The 21,165-nt window shown below is 38.2% G+C and overlaps 1 protein-coding gene across 14 annotated transcripts in view; it reads left to right on the forward strand.

The window, feature by feature from the left end:
- NPAS3 (neuronal PAS domain protein 3) overlaps nucleotides 1-21,165 on the forward strand; it is an 870,070-nt gene that overhangs the window by 614,491 nt on the left and 234,414 nt on the right. For all 14 annotated transcript variants that reach the window (XM_035262010.3, XM_035262012.3, XM_035262011.3 and 11 more), the window contains one exon: nucleotides 10,286-10,375. In XM_035262010.3, the coding sequence (XP_035117901.2) occupies nucleotides 10,286-10,375 (90 nt within the window). The remainder of the gene's footprint in view (nucleotides 1-10,285; nucleotides 10,376-21,165) is intronic.

The raw sequence follows: 21,165 nt of genomic DNA on the forward strand, positions 1-21,165 counted from the left end.
TGATATATAAAATAAAGAGTATAGAACCTAGTTACAATGATTTCCTGAAATTAACATGGAAGGTTTTCATGGCTCATGAATTATCCCCAACCAGAATTTCTGAACTATATTTGTAACCATCAAGTTCCTTTGAGTACAAATGTTTTTTATGCCTTTTCTCTGGAGATACAAATAAAATGTTCCTAGAAATAAAACACAAATGCACCAGATTAGTGTCTGAGGTCTCTAAGTGGTCTTTTAATATGCTGAATTCATTAAGGGATTCTTTAATCATTGATACTCTCCTGACACAAACCCCCTTACCTAAAGGAATACCTGTACAAGGCATTTATTATTTTGTCTTAAGAACCTGTTTTTTAAAGTTGCCTACTGCCCAGTAAACAGTCAGGTTCATACCATAATTAGCCATGACAGAAGCACTGTGGGTTTCCCTGCCGACATCAGGGATGTGCTTTCAGGTAAATAAGGCTGTACTTTCAGGTAACTATGACTATAAAATAAATTTCTACGTAGTCTAACATTTTTACATTGACTTCTATATAAAATGGCATGTATATACTACCAGAGAAGGGGGAAAAACAAATGTATTAAGTCTGAATGAAAAACTCTGGGACAGGAAATGGGGTCCATGTTCTGGCCAGTTTGTATGTGACGTGGTCCAGTCTTACATACCAGCTGCCTATTGGGAGATGTGGTTCTACTAGAGATTATCTATAACCTATGGGGTCCCCTATCCAATTCTGAGCTCTGGGATCTTCTTCAAAAGTATGGGAATTTCTTCAAAGTCTGGTGGTCTTTTGACTGCATGTTTTCCAAATCTAGCACTTCATGCCTTTCTCAAAAACAACACCAACCTAGTAAAGGTCTGGAACGTGGTCATCCGGGGGTCCATGCTGTGTATTCAGGGTATCTTGCACTGGAAACTGCCTTTGCCTTGGGGATTTCTGTTTATAAAGTTTATTTTCAACTCTGTTCATTTTCTTAGTCTTGGATCCCACGGATTCAAGACTTTTTTTTTTTTTTTTAAGAAAGCAGCTTGTGAGTCCTTGTCTCATTCCCCTTTGAGAACCCCAGGCTGTTATGGTCTTGATGCATAGTAAGAAGTCAACAGGTACTCTCTGTTGCAGTCAAGAGGTGTTTTCTTTTTCTTTTCTTTTTTTTTTAATTATACTTTAAGTTCTGGGATACATGTGCAGAACGTGCAGGTTTGTCACACAGGTATACACATGTCATGGTGGTTTGCTGCACCCATCAACCTGTCATCTACATTAGGTATTTCTCCTAATGCTATTCCTCCCCTAGCCCCCCACACCCCATCAGGGTGTGTGATTTTTCCCTTCTCTGTGTCCATGTGTTTTCACTGTTCAGCTTCTGCTTATGAGTGAGAATGTGCAATGTTTGGTTTTCTGTTCTGTGTTAGTTTGCTGAGAATGATGGTTTCCAGCTTCATCTATGTCCCTGCGAAGGACATGAACTCATCCTTTTTTATGGCTGCAGAGTATTCCATGGTGTATATGTGCCACATTTTATTTATCCAGTCTGTCATTGATGGGCATTTGGGTTGGTTCTAAGTCTTTGCTATTGTGAATAGTGCTGCAATAAACATACTTGTGCATGTGTCTTTATAGTAGAATGATCCTTTATAATCCTTTGAGTATATACCCAGTAATGAGATAGCTGGGTCAAATGGTGTTTCTGGTTCTATATCCTTGAGCAATCACCACAGTGTCTTCCATAATTAGTTGAACTAATTTACACTCCCACCAACAGTGTAAAAGCATTGGTATTTCTCCACATCCTCTCCAGCATCTGTTGTTTCCTGACTTTTTAATGATCACCCTTCTAACTGGCTTGAGATGGTTTCTCTAATGAACAGTGATGATCAGCTTTTTTTCATATGTTTGTTGGCTACATAAATGTCTTCTTTTGAGAAGTGTCTGTTCATATCCTTCATTCACTTTTTGATGGTGTGGCTTGTTTTTTTCTTGTAAATTTGTTTAAATTCCGTGTAGATTCTGGATATTAGCCTTATGTCAGATGAATAGATTTTTAAAATTTTCTCCCATTCTGTAGGCTGCCTGTTCACTCTGATGATAGTTTCTTTTGCTGTTCAGAAGCTCTTTAGTATTAGAACCCATTTGTCAGTTTTGGCTTTTGTTGCCATTGCTTTTGGTGTTTTAGTCATGAAGTCTTTTGCCCACGCCTATGTCCTGAATGGTATTGCCTAGATTTTCTTTTAGGTTTTTATGGTTTTAGATCTTACATTTAAGTATTTAATTTATCTTTATTTAATTTTTGTGTAAGATGTAAATAAGGGGTCCAGTTTCAGTTTTCTGCATATGGCTAGCAAGTTTTCCCAACACCATTTATTAAGTAGGGAATCCTTTCTCGATTGCTCATTTTTGTCAGGTTTGTCAAAGATCAGATGGTTGTAGATGTGTGGCATTATTTCTGAGGCCTCTGTTCTATTCCATTGGTCTATATATATCTGTTTTGGTACCAGTACCATGCTGTTTTGCTTACTGTAGCTTTGTTTGAAGTCAGGTAGTATGATGCCTCCAGCTTTGTTCTTTTTGGTTAGAATTGTCTTGGCTATATGGGCTCTTTTTTGGTTCCATATGAAATTTAAAGTAGTTTTTTTCTAATTCTGTGATGAAAGACAATGGTAGCCTGATGGGGATAGTGTGAATCTATAACCTACTTTGGGCAGTATGGCCATTTTCACAATATTGATTCTTGATTCTTTCTATCCATGAGCATGGAATGTTTTTCCATTTGTTTGTGTCCTCTCTTATTTCCTTGAGCAGTGGTTTATAGCTTTCCTTGAAGAGGTCCTTCACATCCCTTGTAAGATATATTCCTAGGTATTTTATTCTCTTTGTAGCAATTGCCAATGAGACTCATTATTTGGCTCTCTGTTTGTCTATTATTGGTTTGTAGGAATGCTTGTGATTTTTGCACATTGATTTTGTATCCTGAGACTTTGCTGAAGTTGCTTATCAGCTGGGTCATCCAGGGGTTCCCACTGTGTATTTAGGGTATCCTAAACTGGAAACTGCCTTTGCCTTGGGGTTTTCTGTTTTATAAAGTTAATTTTCAACTGTATTCATTTTTTTAGTCTTGCATCCCACAGATGAGTCTTCTTTACAAAAGCAGTGTGAGTGGGAACCTCGTCTCATTCCCCTTTGTAAACCCCAGGCTGCCATGGGCTTGATGCATAGTAAGCACTCAAGAGGTGCTTTCTATTGGAGTCAATGGGTGTTTTCTAGACAGAAAGAGCATGAGACTCACTTTTGTGGAAAGAAATGCCTGAAGAGGCAAGGATTCTGCACACCTATATCAAAGTGTGAAACAACTGAAGTACCCAGCAGGAGGTCTCAGCAGTGAGAGGAAAAGCAGTCAAGGATCCTTCATTCTCAGCTCTACCTCATGTTGGTTATGTGATATTGAGCAATGGATTTAAATTCTCCAACCCTCAGTTTCCTCATCTGCAAAGTAGGATTAAATAATACCTATCTCACATGTGACCTACATAATGTGACTAACAAATATTTGCTTCCTTTTCTTTCCCCTGGTGAATATTGAATTAACTGCACATTGTTTATAACATTCTATGACAATAAATGCAATGTATGTTATATATAACATGCATAACAGCATATTCCATTCACATATAATATATTTAATGCAGACCACTTCCTTCTTTCCAGTAGTCTGTAATCTACAGGATGTAAAGTAAACAGTTGTTATTTATTCTTTTAGTTTTTTTTTTTTAATGCCAACAACTTGAAAGACACCTGGTACCCACGTGTGTGTGAACAGCATATTTCTAGCCAAAGCTGAGCAGTGACATTTTTAGGCCATTCAGGACCAGCGCAATGTATTGTTTATATTACTTCTGCCAAGGTGAGGATTCCTCCTTTACCTTGAAAAAGAACTCTGAATTCAATGAGAGAGAAGCACGATAAGGAATAAGCCCTTAGGTTTGGAAGTCTACCATTCAATAATTTAATGTACCACATGAACACAAAGCAGATGTAGCACTGCAATGAATATTTGTGCTTTAAAATAACTATTGGGAATCCTCTCCATGAGGCAAAAGGAGCATTTGCTTACCTTCGCCCCAAGTGGAACCCCAGGTCCCCTTGGACAAACCAGAGATAATATGGAGTAGCCCCTGTGGCTCAGAGGCCAGTGTGATTCCACCAAATGCCACACACTGTCTTTTTGACCAGAGCCTATTGTCCATTTTGCTGGATGTTCAAATCAGTACTTCTGCATCTTTTAAGGCTGGATGTAAAGTCTAAACTAGCATCCCAGAAAAAAAAGGTCAGCACCTTGATACACAGCTCCCCCAAAAAGGAATTGAAGGAGCAGAAGCACAACCTCATCTTGCTCAGAAAGTGGGTGTCTTTGTTCTTCTTATGTTTCAGCATTTTGCTAGCTCAGTGTCACTCCTTTTATTCTGCTGTCTCTCTTTTGAGAACTGTAGGGAGGCCGTCTATGGCTCTCAACTGTTTCCTCACCTAAGATGTTTGAATTTACATGTTGTAGGAAACCCTAACAAAAGGTGTTTTGAGGCATCACAGTTTGCTGTTCTGGATTTATTTTTTAGTAGAAAAATAGTCAACTTTAACTAATCAAATTTGGTGTTGTGATTGGGACACGTGTGGCTTTTGGTACCTGACAATCTGAACCTATGCTATCCTTTGTGCAGTTGACTCATTGGAAGGCAAAGGAAGGAACAGAAAACTTGGAGATTTTTAATAGTTAAATAAAAGTCTAAACCTTTGATGTGTGTGCTTTTATCCACTTTGAGAAAATATACTTGCCTTAGATTCTTATTTCTGAAAGTAATGCTTTTGTTTCTGCATAGTGCTGGATTGTTAAAAGTCAGATTGCAAAGACAATTTGTGAATCTTTTTCTTCCCCATAAACAGATACATGTGGGCACTTTGGGCACCAGCCAGGTTCTCCTTGAAGTTGCTGGGAGTCCACATGTGTGTGCCTGAGCAGTATAGCATCACTTCCTGAGTGCATTCAGAGGGCAGTATGGCATTTTAATGAGCTCTATCAAAGTGTCATTGTATCTAAAGGACAAAAAATATAAAAAATATATTTTTTCTTTCTAATTCTTTTAACTGCTGCCAAAGTAGAGTGGAAAGATGGGCAATGGAGTCCTGTCCTCACTCTCCAGCCAGGCTTCTCATAGGGTTCAAGGCCAGACTCACTTCTTCCCAATGCTAACCCATTGCTTAGGGAATGGAGGCAGTTTTCTCACAGAGCCTCTTTTCATTAACAGCAAAACTGTCTTAGCAGCTGTAAAACACTAGTTTCTAATGTCTAATAAGCATAGTGCTCAAATGCAGGCTCTGCTGTTGTCCTAACAGAATTGTGTCACACCAGTGAAGAACTCTGGGTTTGAAGGGAAAGTTGAGTATGCCAAAGATTGTTCTCTGTCACGTCTGGGCATTTTCTCTGCAGTCTGAGCCTGAATTGGAAGAACATCACAGATGCATGGCACATTGGACAAGGAGCACATGCATGCATTTAAATCATGTATATCTTACTTTTTTACTGATGTAATTGTGAAATATGTTCTTTTTGCATTCATAATTAGGGGGTGGAACAGATGGTGAAGGCTTAGTTTAAAATAATCTGTCATTAAAATAACCTAGACTACTGGTAATTCTTCTCTCTAACTGGAGTTAAGTCATAGGAAAAGACTTTTGGGTGATTTTTCCCCCTTCTGTACTGGAATGTCAAAGAAGGAACTACTAATTTCAGAGTGCTTATATACTCACTTAAAAATTGTCCCTATCAGAGCACCATGGTAATATGTCACTCTGTGAAACTTGGCTGCACAGAAATATGCACAAAAAGGAAGGCAGACAGACAAAACTCCTTTGACAAATATAAATGCATTTAGCACAATGCATTAAACATTGGTATACCTTCAGTCATGAAGCTGTGGTTAGTTCCATACCCTGCAAGGAAATAACCTCATCATTTGACAGGTACTGTTAGAAGCATTTGGCTTCTGGGGTTAGGAAACTATGCCTTACACTTTATATGTTACACCGATGTCAGGGAATATAAATTATAATTACAGGCATTATTATTCAGAGATGCTGGAACTCCTGACTTGTGTATCCAAGCCTCACTTCTTGCATGTGTATCTCACAGACTTACTGGGATGTGACAAAGGAAATCTCCAATCAGCCCTGTCTGGATAGCTAAGAACTCCTTTCAGTAATAAGAAAACTGTCTTGATAAATCAGATACTTGCATTCTTTAAAACGTCTGTTTTACTGTTTCTTCTAAGATTTTGTTCTCCATCTGCTTTGAGGAAAGCAGATAGATTTCAGCATGGCTTTACAATAAATCTTCTCGAGGAGGGGCTAGCATTAACATTTGTGTAGGTTCTTTTTCATCTTAGTCCAACCTTAGTTAATAATCAGAAAATTCTACATAGTGAGTAAGAAGATGTAATTAACCCTTTGACCCCAGAATCTTAATTGGCTCCTGTTGAAAACAGTGGGCAGTTAAAAAAAATTAAAAAATAGCCTGCAGTGATTGAACAGCGCAGTATATAATAGCTTTCTTGATTCAAAATTTTAAAAACTTCCACAGAACTTTCAGATTAATCACACTTGATTTCCAAGACTAACTAACTGAATGTTTTTCTCCTCCTCCCACCTTTTTAAGATAATATCCAAATTAAACCAACCATGAGGCTACCCTTCAAACCTTTCTAAGTGGCAACGTACAGCTAACTATAGACAGAGACAGTCCTGAATCAGAAGGTGGTGGCTATGTGAAAAGTGACTTTGGCAATATACTTTAGACCTGATTTCATATCCCATTCTTTATTTGAAAGGTAATCAAATCTGAGATATGGACATTGATCTCAGACTATTGGTATAATTGACCAAAATGATAAGCATAAAAGTGAAAAACATGGTGAATAAACCAGTTGTTGGTGGTGTGTCTGTGTGTGTTTGTGGATGTGTGTGTGTGTTTTACTTCTCTGATAACTAACAACTAATTTAACTAGTTGTTTTCCCCCCACCAAATCGGCTGTTATTTTTAATTGAATTGACTGGATGTCTTTGTGTCATGTAGACATAGACTCATTTTAATCTCACCAGGAAACTGGAACATGTGTCGAAGCCTCTGTTTTTGCCAAACAAAACTGGCCAGCTTTTAGATCGCCACTGCTTAATGACATCAGATGTTTAGCCTCCAGATATTCCTCTACCCTGCTATGGTGCCCAAACCTCCTCAAATATTTTAGTGACTACGTGAAATCTGAGCCTAATGTTAAAAATCACAATTCCCTTTAGTGAGGAAGTAAAGAATAGGCGTAGATAGCAAGTGACACATCTATTCATAAATAGCGCTGGGTGTTTTAGAGGACATAAAAAATCCACTCTTTTCTAAATATCAGGAGGTATCCCAGACTGTAGTAGAAATCTGTGGAATCTGAATCTGCAAATAATCTAAGTCCATAAGCTGGACTCTTCAAGAAAATAGTTTCCATCCTTATTAGTCATTATGGTATTTGTGATACAAGGAAAAAGGAGCACTGAGCGTGGAGGTAGAACTGGATTTCATAAATTTTGATTGAGTAGTTTTAGGTGCTGGCTAAAGATAAATAAGGCATTGTCCCACTGTTGAGAAATTCAGTGATTCAGAAATTCTCTGGTTGAGAACTGAATAAGCCAACCAGAAACATACGATGCCACAAATGCTTTAATAATTGTATGGGAGTAAAGATTTTATCCTGGCTCTGCCACTAACTGGCTATCTGATCTTGTCCAGCCACTTAGCCTCTCTGTGCCTCAGTTTCCTCCCGTGTAAAATGAATGTTTAGAACTATAGGAGATTATCCCCACACCATCTTCATCAATTCATTCTTCTGCACCCACACAGGCTTCCAACTGTCCCTTGTGTCCTTAGAAGTTCTGTGATCTGACTTTGTGTTGTTGCTCTAATTGACAATGACATATTAAAATTTGAGAAGATGACTTGCACAGTTTTCTATGATTGTGTACCCAGCCATGGCTATCAGGTCAAATGGAAAACCTAACAAGCCCTTTTATAATCTCCAAGGCAATATTCACAAAGGGGAGAGTCCTAAGTCTCATGAGTCATCCTCAGGAGACATCTTGTCTGAGGTAAAGATATGTTGAAATTAGATTCTTCCCAAACTTTAGGATGGAAATATCTCCCTTTGCACTGGTTCAAAGTGAGGTTCCAGTATACTACACCCTGTGCTTGAAAGGCTCTATCAGAAAAGATTCCAGAGGGTTTGGCAGTTTTGTCAAAGGTAAAGAGCCCAGTTCCCTTAGACAGTATTTTATTCCCCATAGCTGGTTCCGGGAAATATTTCGGAGCAAAATGGCCAGGTGACCTCCTGTGGAAATAACTTGAGTACTCTTTTGCCATCCTGCTTCACCTCTGTCTTCCACCCACAATGGGGGGATTCTATCATTTAAACAAAAGTTGCTCAATAACAAGGGACAATGTTTAAGATGTCACAGGCTGCCTCTTAGTGTAAATATTTTAATTTTTTAAATGCTGTGAGTATTTGTCTTTTCATAAATTCACACATGTCAATTCGCGAATCTTTATTTTTGTGGGAAGGTAATATAGTTAGTTAAGTCCCACTGCCAAGGTTCATATCTGATCTCCAGACTAGGAAGAGGCTTCTCACCTAACTTCACTCAATTTCCATGTATGTAAAATGCAGATAATAATACAATAACTTCATATAATACTTGTGAAAATTAAAAGAGACAATATGTGCAAACTGCTTAGCATGGAATGCTTAATAAATGTAAGCTGGTATTATTGTATTACTGTGGATAAAAGTTCATCTCTCATGTAATTTGCTCTTTAGTGGAACAGTATAGTGTGACTTTTGAATTGTTTTCAGAACCCAAGAAATCAGAGGAGGGGCTTGGGTGTCATCCATAGTTTCTGACCAATGGAGCAGTGAAAACGGGTCAGGAAACATGAAAATCCTTTTTTTTTTTTTTTTGAGACAGAGTCTTGCTCTGTCATCCAGGCTGGAGTGCAGTGGCGTGATCTCGGCTCACTGCAACCTCCTCCTCCTGTGTTCAAGTGATTCTTGTGCCTCATCCTCCCAAGTAGCTGGGATTACAGGCACGTACCACCAGACCCAGCTAATTTTTATATTTTTTTTTTTTAGTAGAGATGGGGTTTCCACCACATTGGCCAGGCTGTTTGGTCTTGAACTCCTGGTCTCAAGTGATCTGCCCACCTCAGCTTCCCAAAGTGCTAGGATTACAGGCATGAGCAACTGTATTCAGCAGAAAATCCAAATTTTATATATCCATACATATGTGTGTGTATGTATAGAGAGTTTTGCAAAACAGAATTAGAGTTTGTAAGATTGCAGCTCATATATATTCTCCCTTAATATATTGACTTTTCCTATTGTTCTAACACAATGGGCACTGGGAGTAAGGAAGGTATAATTCCTTATTAATTAGCAAATTGTTGATGTTCATAGTGGTTCAAGTAGTGATTTTTACCTGCTCTTGATATAGGAAGTCTTTTTCCTTTCATTTCATTATGATCTTCATTCCTGTTCAACTATTTAATGGAGAATCTTGCTGATTTAATCTTAGTGCCCAGTGAATCCAAAAAAATAAAGGCAACATCTCATAAAATCAGCATGACCTTATTTTGTACATGAATGTAATGTATCTTGATCAAAATGACAAGAGATATAAGTCCCTAAAGTAAAAGAAAGCTTTCAGTCTTAATTCAGACTTGTAAATTGCTCATGTATAATGCAATACTAAATGATCTTAGGACTTCCGTTAAACACGGAGAAAAAATGGTCTTAAATTCAGTGTGGCTGGGTGCGGTGGCTCATGCCTGTAATCCCAGCACTTTGGGAGGCCAAGGTGAGTGGATCACCTGAGGTCAGGAGTTCAAGACCAGCCTGGCCAACATGGTGAAACCCTGTCTCTACTAAAAATACAAAAATTAGCTGGGCATGGGGAGCACATGCCTGTAGTCCCAGCTACTCGGGAGGCTAAGGCAAAAGAATTGCTTGCACCCAGGAAGGCAGAGGTTGCAGTGAGCCGAGATCATACCAATGCACTCCAGCCTAGGAGACAGAGCAAGACTCTTGTCTCAAAAAAAAAAAAAAAAAATTGATGTATTGCTTTTTCTCAGTTGTCTTACTAATTGAATCTGCATCCTTTATGTTTATTAATCTATTTATATGTTTGGTTTTTTCCTGCAGTCCCTGGATGGCTTTGTATTTGCACTAAATCAAGAAGGAAAATTTTTGTACATTTCTGAAACAGTCTCCATCTACCTAGGCCTCTCACAAGTAAGTAAAACCATTTTACATTCTTGGCAATGATTATGAAGTCTTCTTCAGCCTCATGCTTTCCCTTCTTAAAGGAATATTCTGTTTAGCATGAATTATCAAATTTATTATTTAATGGCTTTACCCAACTGTTCTCTAATAGTCACTGAGAAACCTGTGTGTCAGTGTTGAACATTCAGAATAAACTTGTGCTCAAAAACTTCAGTTCCCCTCCCCACCCCCAAAGGATCATTATTAATTTATTGAGAACAAATGAAGTTTCTTCCCTTGGTTGTTTTGAACTTTGAAACCTCTGTGCCCGGTAGGAGAGGGACACACTAATAGTGCTTCCCTTGTGTCCTATTACTGGATGTTTATGGAGTACCCTGCATTATCCTGGGAGCTGACACAATGGCAGGAGTCATTTGGAGTCAAGAAATGCTGAAAGAGACCATTAAAATGTGTTGCAGGGAGGGTTCCAGCAAGGATGTATTTTGCTACCTTTGCAAATGCTTCCTATCACTGAAAGATGATTTCATAAAACAAGATGGCTTTTCATTATTTGCCATTTAATTACTCACATGTGTTTTTCGGAGGGTAAAAGAAAAGAAAATGGAGGCTGATGGGCCAGGGACAAAATCCTGGATGTTACTTCTCAATATTCCTCTGGAACACAAAAATTTCAGTTCTAGTGAATTCCAAGATGTGGGCTGCATCTAATGAATGCCAAAATATCCTGAAGCAAGGTTTGCAATTCAGCTAATTATCCAGATGTTTTCTCCATAGAAATGCTGAACATCTAGGTATTTGCGCCCATACAGGTGATTGGCTAAGTTTGACCCCTTTCATCTGGTGGTTTGGCATGAGGAAAACACTGCCTCAGTGGGAGGGTTTTTGTGTGTGTGTGATATTCTGCCAAGCTGAATAATCTACTGCTCATTCAGTTGCCCCTTGAAGCTAGAGATAGAGATAAGATTTGTCTCTCTCCTTTAAAGCAGGACCCGCCCCAGACTCATTGCTTCTGAAAGTTGGCACAGCTCTAAGGAGACATCCAGCACGGCTGGACCCTTTTGGCTGTTAGCGAGTTTGCCGGGTAATAGCTAAATCAAGAAAGACATTGGAAAATAATAGAGAGAGAGATTTGGCATGTGAGGAGGCTTGGGGAAGGAGGAGAAACACTGCCAAATTTGATTATTTACTGTTGAGAATCCAGACAAGGGTCTGGTCTGTTAATGCTTCCTTGAAGAACATGCAAGCTCTCAGCTATAGTGTATGCAGTAATTCTACTTTATGTGGACTTCAGCAAACCAAATGATAGAAACTGAGCTTTTATCAGCTCAGTGTTAGTATTCTTGTATCTTGTTGAAAGATCTGGTTTTGTAATAGCCTTTAATAGACTTTAAGCCTTGTCTTAATCTGTCTGGGGCCTAGTATTGAAAATCTTCAGTTCTGAAATTGGTGAGCCCCCATGTTGTTACGTTGTTATTACCATATAGAAGTGGAAGCACCACTGTTTGTTGTTCTGCAGTGCCCATATTCATCTGTTTTATGCGGAGTATCCAGCAAAGTTTAATAAGCCAGTAAAGAAGAAGGATGAATAATTAGTTTAAGCAGGTAAATGCTAATTAGGGAACTCCTGAAAAGCATCCATTATATACTAGCTCAAAACACATTTTACAGCCCTGGTTAGTGGTGTAATCCAAATTCTGTCAAGGCAACTGCATTTTCTGTAATTGAGATGTGTATGTTTGCTTTGCATAACAGATGGCTCTGTATGCTTAGACTGATAGCTAGGAAAATAATAATTGCATTATTCTGGCCAAAAGAATATTAGCTCTTGGGTTTTGGCCATTTCAGTCAGTCCTCCTGCCAGCACAGCATATGCACATATATGGATTGGATTTTCAAGGAAATTGATGCATCTGGAATAGTGCGGCCATCTGAAATATCATCTGTTCAAGAAAAATTTGGCTTTAACCCTATGCTGGTTTCTCCTTAAAAGTATTTTATTTAGCTGCTTTTCCACTGTATCATCAAGTAAAATCTGAAACAAATAATTGAGATTTCTGTGAAACAAAGCAGCTGTGTAGACATGGTATAATATCTGGCAATTTCTGTGCAATCAGTCCCTGCTTTTATATATAATGGGCTTTAGAGTACGTACCAGTAGTCAGCATCTTGAGTTATCCAGGGGCATTCCCTGGCCAAAATGTGCCATTGCCTTCTTTTCCTTTGGTGGATGTGTTCAGTGTTGGCAGAAACTGTCAAATATGCAGGTAGAGGCTGTGAGATAGGAGATAGGGGCCTTCATTTGGCAGCACTGTGCAACTGAAGTGATGAGGGGTCAGTCGGTAGAAAGTGATTTTTGCATATACCAATTTATCTATTTAGAGTTCAGAGCTAAAGCTTAAGAATAGTTCTGGATTAATATGAAAATAATCTGATAAGAACATTGTATTTTTAAATGCCTGAAGCATGAGGGGGAAAAAAATCTATGCTAAAACTCTGGAAAGGAGTTTTCAACCCAGTTAAGTTTCTGAGTCCTAATAGAGAAATCGAGGTCCCAAGACACAACTCTTTCCACGTTTCTTCAATACCCTTTTTCAGTTGTAGGGATTGTGGGGTGATACACAAAGTAAATATATTCTAAGTCAATTAAGCATTTGCTCTTTTACACAAGCGTGCGTGCACACACACACACACACACACACACACCCTTAGTTAAGTGCAAACCAAAAGCTCTGCTTGTATTCTACGACTTTGGCTAAGTGGTTATTCCATCAAATTCTGGACAGTGATAAGGAATCCATAAAGTTATGGTCCCTCCTTTCCTTTTCAAATAGTTTTGTTAAATAAAGACAATGTGTAACTGTCATCAAAGACTTCTCCAGTGAAATTGTTAAGGAGGACCATGAGCATGTTGGTTTGGTACAGAGCGTAGCTATGTCTGTATTTCTAACTCTCAAGATTCCCTTCCTCAGTTTTATTTTCTTTCAATGTGTATATAAATATGGTGGCTTTAAAATGGCTTATGCTCAGGAAAGAATTAGGATTTTTTTAGGGGGGTGGTTCACAAGAAAACAAAATAGGGAAACTTCTGAGCTCTGTTGTGTAGCATGGGGATGGAGACAGCCAGAGTAGATTTTCTCTTTGACATTTCCTTGAGTGGGACAGCTCCTGGTGTCCAGGGCATGTGTGTGCTGGGTATTATTCTCTTTAAAGTATTGTCATCTTGTTGTAATTATGGGAATGAGTGAATGATGATGATTTCTGAACTTCCTCAACAGTCCTCTTGATTTTGTGGGATACACACACACGCACGCGTGCATGCACGCACACACATACACCCAAGACAGTGAGAGAGAAAGAGAGAGAGAGAGAGGGAGGGAGAGGGAGAAAGGAGAGATGTACATATTTAACCTAACAACATCCAAGAAGTGGTTTCAGGTTACAGACATATGCTCTGTTGACTTGCTTTCCTGTGTGAAAATGATTCCCAGTTACTCACCCAAGAGTCCTTATCTTAAAGGAAGATTCCTACATACTGATGCTGAATCTTGCTTGCATAGAGACTAAATAACTTCTTATATTTGGTGACGGCATTCAGAGCTGTTCAAGACAGCTCTGCTTTCTAGCTATAATGGAACAGGCAGAAGTGAAAATGAAGAAAGAAAACAGAATGGGTTCCCTAACACTGAAAATGTAGCAGTGATATATAGCCAGCTTTTATGAAATCTCTTCCAAAATGTAAGGGGCTTAATCGCCAGAGAATCCAAAAGGGACTTTACATGATAAATAAAAAGTATTTCTAGTTGATATAGGATTTAAAGCTTAGAGAAATATTTATTTGTTGGCTTATACTCTCCTCTTTCCACAAAGGATTTGAAATAGCTTACATAAACACATATGATAAAAATAATGTCAAAATAGAACTAGGGAATAAGGAAAAGAAGATAAGCAAAAATAGGTAAACTGTTACCACATAGTAGAAAAACACAAAAAAGAGAAAAAGAGGCTCATAAAAGACTATTTATTATAAATGGTCTTTATTAAAGCTTCAGATTTAGCCATGAGCTTCATGGTAACCAAAGCAAAAAGGGAAATACAGTCAACCATCAAAAATGAAAAACCATTGTTTCTTCATAAAAGCAAAGTTTTTCTGGGACTGAAATCTGAAAATCTCACATAGGGTTTTGGTAGAGCTAAGCTGTAGATTATGACATTGATATGCTTCTGCTGGAGTCCACATTCACAGCAAGGCTGTCATGATCCACACAGAAACACAAAGACCCAAATGGCAAATCTCAAAAGCAGGCAGAGAAGCCCACTGCCCGCCAGCCGTAGCTGTGCAGACCATTTGGAGGGTGACATTTGGTTCCTGCATCCATGCCTCACAATAGCACTGGCTAGTTTGGTGGTTTACATGGTTTCAAGTCGACTTTCCTTCACCCATACTTACATCCTGCATTTTCTTCTAAATCCTCCTGAGAAATCGAACGTTATAGTTGCCAGAGGCATGAAACTCAGTTAACCAGAAAATACAACTGGACTCACATCTTCTGAAAACATTTTTTTCTGGAAAATGAGATGAGACAGGATGATTATAATGTGTACCTATGCCAGCAAAGTGCTTTTAAGTTAATACAGGGTCCTGTTTACAAGAAAATGAGATCTAGAGCAAGCCAGGAAATGTGCACATTTGCATGGGGTGATATCATTAGAAAATACCCTACCTGCCAGCTAAAGCCTCTCTTGAAATGTGTTGTAATCACCCCCCACTACCTCCAGTCCCCTTGTGCACATAATGAGTCACTTCCCTTTTTCTCACCAAGTCCTCACCCCTCTATAAAGTATTTCCTGGCTATTGTGAGCTAGCCAGAAGGTAGCTGCAGACAAGGTTACAAATTGGCTTGATTCAAGGCAGGTTGCTGAAAAGGGCAGGGTGGCTGCAGATATAATAAGAGTTAATAGAGGTGAAGGTGAAAAGGGGTAAGTGGTTGTTTTAAATTTGGTCTTTTTTTTTAAGCCATGCAGATATATTTGCCATAAACTCCTTTCCCTATCCTGTTGTTCATCTCCATATTTTAGATTTCTCTGCATTTGTTATATAGAATGGCAAATAAAATTACAGCTACAGCACACAAGTACAAGGTCAAATAAATGACAGAGCTCAGTCTATTTGTGAAGCTATTCTGAAAGAGAACCATGGTGCCAAATGTGGTTTATTTGAATAATAAAGAAGAATTAGATTCCCCTGATAACTTGGCCGAGGGCCAATAAATCACTGGAGGTTAAAGATGCTTTGCAACTGCCATGTCTTTCTTTTGCTTTTCCAAAGTGCAAACCTCACTCTTCCATTCTGTGTTTTTCAATGCAAATCAAGTTGAGGTTAGTATGTGGCTAATACTCTCACTTCCATGCTTGTAAAAGATATATATATTTCTTTAGTGGGGTGAAAAAAAGAAGACATTAGCTTTCCTTACAAGTTATTACTCTTTGTTGGCATCATCACATCCTAGAGAGCTGGAATATAAAGACACAAAAGGTATTTCAACACAGCAGAGGGCTTAAAATGATGGAGCCAAGTGTTAGCATTTTTGCAGTTGGTGTTCTAAATTTATTCGATGCTAGGATAACTGGAGTCCTTTTAATAAATGAATGAAAATACTGTTTTATGCTCCCCCTTTTCAAGTATTTCAAGTGGACATATCTTAATTTTTAAAAAAGAAGAAAAATATATACTTTTCTGCAGCTTGTGACCCCCACACCCCAACGAGCAAGTCTGCATTTTTCTCCTATACACTAATCATAGAAAGTTCATCACTTCTGGGTGTAACAAAGAAAAACGCCCTTTTGAACGTGGAAGCTCTCAGGGTTTGGAGACTATTGAGAAAATATAAGTATCAAAATAATTCAGAAACAGTACAAGGCACAGTGGCACATTATCAATTTACAACATTTAAATTGATAAATGCTTGGTGGTGAAGGCCTACAAGGGCACTTTGAAAAGCAAATAGCGACCTGGTGAAGAAATTGATTTTTCCCCCCCGAAAATGACTGCATGATGCATCATTTGACTGCATGCTGTCCGAGTGCTTGACAGAGATAATCTCAGCAATCCCACGGGTGACCTTATCGTTCTCACCAGGGCAACTTTGTCTACGTTCTGACTTTGTGCATGTCAAGGTTCCTCCCGGCAGGATCCTTGGGGGAAAAAGTTCCTCTGTTCGATCCAGATATTGAACTGCTCGTTCTTCCCCCTTTTCCTTCCACCCCACCCTTCCAAATAGGCAAACATGTCTCTTTATTTCATCCATAATTATGAATGAGCCAAGCAGAGGAATATAGCTCTGTGCTCTGTATCTTTGTTGAAGCTCCTAATACCTTTTAGTTCATAGTTCTTAGGTGATAATCTGTATTGGCAGGGATCTTTTTATCAGAAAGAGTAGGAAAATTCCCTGATGTTCTCCTGTAATGCATTGCCACCTTGAGCAGAATTGAAAAAGCTAACCAGTTTCTTTCTTCTCTGTACTTGCAGGGTGTTTTTTTTTTTTTCTCCCTCCCCTATCATCTTTACATAGAACCCTTCTGAAACGGTCTTAAGTCATACATGTCAGTATCTAATAATATTATTCTCTCACAATCCAATGACAAGGTATTTATCTTATAACCTTAAAATTATGTAACAATGACATAAGGCCCAGGTAGCACATCACCTGTACTATTTAGCTTTGAATCCCAATGGCAGCCTCTTTACAGAGATTCGATAGAATCCTCAGGGCTTCTTCAGGACCACTGGTGTTTGGAAAGTATTTTTCTTCCACAGAGAAATAATCAACCATTTTTTTTGCTTAGAATTTTTCCGTTGATGTATACAAATGCGTGTATGTGTCTGTCTGTTGATCAGCAATCTTCCTGCCACACAGCTTGTCGTTGATAATTACATTTCTTGATTAGCCACTTCTTGAAAGCAGCAAATACCCTGCCTGGTTTGGCACCCTGAAGCTCCGGTCCCCACTGCCTCTGACACCCTCAGTTCACCATATTCAACCCCTTTTACCTCCTTCTTTCATCCACAACATTAATTCTGAGTGAACAAGACGTGCTTCCTTGCTTTTGACAAGATTTGCTGCAGTCTCATGCGACAAAAACCCAACACTCATTCCAGATTCAGAAAGTAGGATTTATAACAGCATTTTAATTTAATGTTGGATGTCGAACATATAAAGAGATCACAGTAGTACTAGAGCTGAAAATTGATGCCTTTTTTATTAGTGTCCTCTCAGAAGTGGGTGAGACGCTGTTTGTGCAGTGGAGCACAGAGCAGCACAGTCAGATGAATGAGGATATGCTATCTGCAAGGAATCATATTTCAAGCCACTGTCGGCCTCTATTGATGTTCTCAGAGTTGAAAGGTTATGCTAGTAAATGCCATCCGAATTTCCAGCATTCGAAATCGGTAGAATAATCTGCTGGCTGTCACTTTATGCTCAGCCTAAATGCACTGCATAGGGATGTTTTACTTATTTTAACTCCAAATTAATTTCTTATTACTGGAGCATTTCTTTCTCTTCTCATGCTTTCATCAGTGCCCAAATGGGACTGATTTTTAACAGGTCTTCAGAGTAGACCACTGTCTGTGAAAGAAAATGAAAGAAATGTGCATCATTCTACGTGAGAATCATGTTATTCTTATTTATTCCTTTGAACATATTTTTCCAGACAGTGAGGCTAAAACACAGGAAGTTTGTACACAGGGAGCTTTTCTTCTTAGACTGAATCATGGAATCTCAGGATAATTCAAGATAAGCTTACCATTTTCAAATGTATGAATCGAAGCCCTACTTTTCTTCTTAATTTCTGGAGTTTAAGTGAGCAAGGAAAAAAAGGAAGATGGAGTACTCTTCATTTTGCAGATGAGGAGATCTAAAGTCAGAAAAAAAAAATGCTTCATAAGAAGCTAGCTCATTTTATTTGTGTGGATTAAACAGTATTTCCAGATTCATTTTGAAGTAGAGCACTGAGCAAAAGTAAGATTAAGAAAATTTAGTCATCATTCTAAGTCTGTAATTTATTCATTTTTAAATAATGAAACGGTGTTTTCTGAATTAACCCATGTATTATTCATGCAGGCATTGGCAATGTAATGTCCCTGGTTTTCTGGAAAGTAATATACATTTCTTTGCCTGACAAGCGGTATTTTCTATATGGTATTAATTTAATGGCTTATTTTATTATGCAAAGTTAGAAAGTAAAGATAATTTCTGTCCATAATGTGGTGCTTATATAGGCAATATATGCAAAATAATACCTCTACACTTAAGCCAGCTATCCTTTCTCAGTTAGCCTGGACCCTATAAGAATGATGAGTGAACGCAAACTGCTCATATGAAGAATGAGAAATAACTTGACCTTCTGGGAAGGAGGTCATAAAATCATTAAATTCAGGTGAAATCCAAATTTCATTTCTATAAACACATTCAATCTATATTGGGTTTTAGCTCTTACATAAGAAGACTCCTGTTTTCTTGACAGGAGTAACATGGCAACAATTTCAGTGATAATTTCAGTAGGGCTGTAATAAGGAAATTGGCTTTAGATTTTTGCGTAAGTTCTGGAACTAGGCTGGTAACCTGAAAATTGGTGTCAGTTTTACACAACAAATGCCCTATGGCTTTTTTTCTTTCATCCTCACTCCCTTCTTTGGAATGACAGTCCAAAGATGTAATCTCTTTTTCTTAAAATCATCATTGTTAAAGAGACTGATAGCAGCTGAATTATTTAAAGTATCTTTTAGATGCCTTTTTGTGTAAATATGTGTTTCTTCACATGCCTATATATGTTTATAAATGCATACAATTGGTTTCTTTCCGATATGGTTTTCGTGCCTACTGCATTTTTATCTACAGATATAAATAATTTCCAAAATGATTCACTAAAGCAACAACCCAGGTTTTCCTCTGGGTGTCTCTTCCTCCTTTCAGGCTCCTACAGCTGCAAATTTACCACATTCAATAATAAGACAAAAACTTTCTCTGATGCTGTTAATTTTTAATGTGCTGGCAGATTAAATCTATTACTTTCAATAACTATGGAAACTTTTTGAGAGCAACAGAATGTATGCAGAAAGAAGTTTTCCCTGGGAAGGAAAAAATGTGGCCGAAGATTGTATGTTTTCAGGGCAATTCAAGGCCATTGGTAGAGGTGACGTAAATGCCTGTGGGCCATGTGTGGGTTTTGGTGAATCTAGGAAGTATGTCAGTAATAGACATTTGAGTATCAGGTAAAGAATTACAGGCGCTGTTTAGATTTTCATCTAGGTTTTGAAGAAGCAACCTTTAGAGTAAGAAACCTCCTCCCTCTTTGCTTTCTTTCACCAATGGAAACATTGTTTTAGGACCACAGGTAATCCTGTTTAGCACTGCTTTGCCATTAAAACAATAAAAAAGTGTTTTTTTTCACTAGGAACACGCTAAGGCTTTAAGGAACATACACATAGGGGATGGTTTCATGGGCCTCTGAGTTTTATTATACTATAGCCTTTACCCTCACGTGTTTGTTCCTACTCAACTTTCTAAAATACTTCTTTCTGGTTAATCAAAGTCCCTAATTGTTAAACCTGGTATTTATTAGGAACTTAAAAAACATTTGTACTAAATGTACTTGTCCTTATAAATAGGAGAGATGCAGAAATATTTCGAGAAAATGTGAATGATAGGGCTAGCTGAGATCTGGCTCTTTACCATAAAATATACAGGCTTGCTTTGCTTTAAGAAATGTTAAGGCTAAAAACCTGCCAGATGACTAAATAAGAGATTATTTGCATTATAATGCAGATGGGGTATTTGTGTTGCTTTTAGTGGTGAGTTCCTTTTTTGCCTTTAAATGTCTATCAGAGATTGTTATCTAATCTACAAAATCAAAGGGGAGTGAAGGAAAGAGAGAGAGGCACAAAAATTATTCAGTAGCAATCCATTTTAAGATCAATCAGAAATGACGATGGAAAATGAGATTCTGTTGGCAGACAACTTTTTAAGATCCCTCCTAGTAAGCATAGATCTCCTTAGCCTTGGTTGCCAAGTACAGTGGAAATGTTGCTTGCAACTTAGTTGTCTGGTAGAGGAAAACATGATCCGACTGTTCACTCTAGCTGTCCAGGGTCACTTCAAAGTGCTGTGCAGCAGAGGTTTTGCATGCTTGTGATGTCCTGTCTACATATCTGTGTGAATTAAAAAAGTCTACACATGCCTGAGGACAGACGATGCAAATTCAAGGAAAATAAGAGGTGAGACTGTGAACCAATTCCCTGAAATAATAATAAAAAAAAAAAACCCATAATTTTTCCGGTTCATTAATTAAAATTGACGTTGCCGGGTTTGCAAAAACCAAGAAAGGACCGTGCCATTCCACTACATTTCAAAAGCTTTTCACTTGAGCAGACAAGTAAATCATGCAATTACTGGGACTCATTCAGCTCTTTAGTAAAAACACGGGCCTGCAACCTTGGCTGTAGCATACATGGAAATTAGAAGAGTTGAACTGAAGATATTTCTAAAATGTCACAACTGCTCTGTGACATTGGATGATATGTTTATCCTTTCATTATCACTTAGAACACCTGGGGCGGTGCTCAGGAAATCAAATAGTGCCTTTTAAAATAATTATAAAAGAAGCATAGATTAGCAAGCTGAAGGGAAAACAGGCAATCCTGAATCATGACGTTACTAATTTTGAGCTGTTTGGGGGCATCAGCTTCCAAGTCACAACAGTGTAATAACTGACTGCAACTGTCAGCAGTACTGAGGAGAGAT

The sequence above is a fragment of the Callithrix jacchus genome, chromosome 8, assembly GCF_049354715.1.
Source record: "Callithrix jacchus isolate 240 chromosome 8, calJac240_pri, whole genome shotgun sequence".
NCBI classification, from domain to species: Eukaryota; Metazoa; Chordata; class Mammalia; order Primates; family Cebidae; genus Callithrix; species Callithrix jacchus.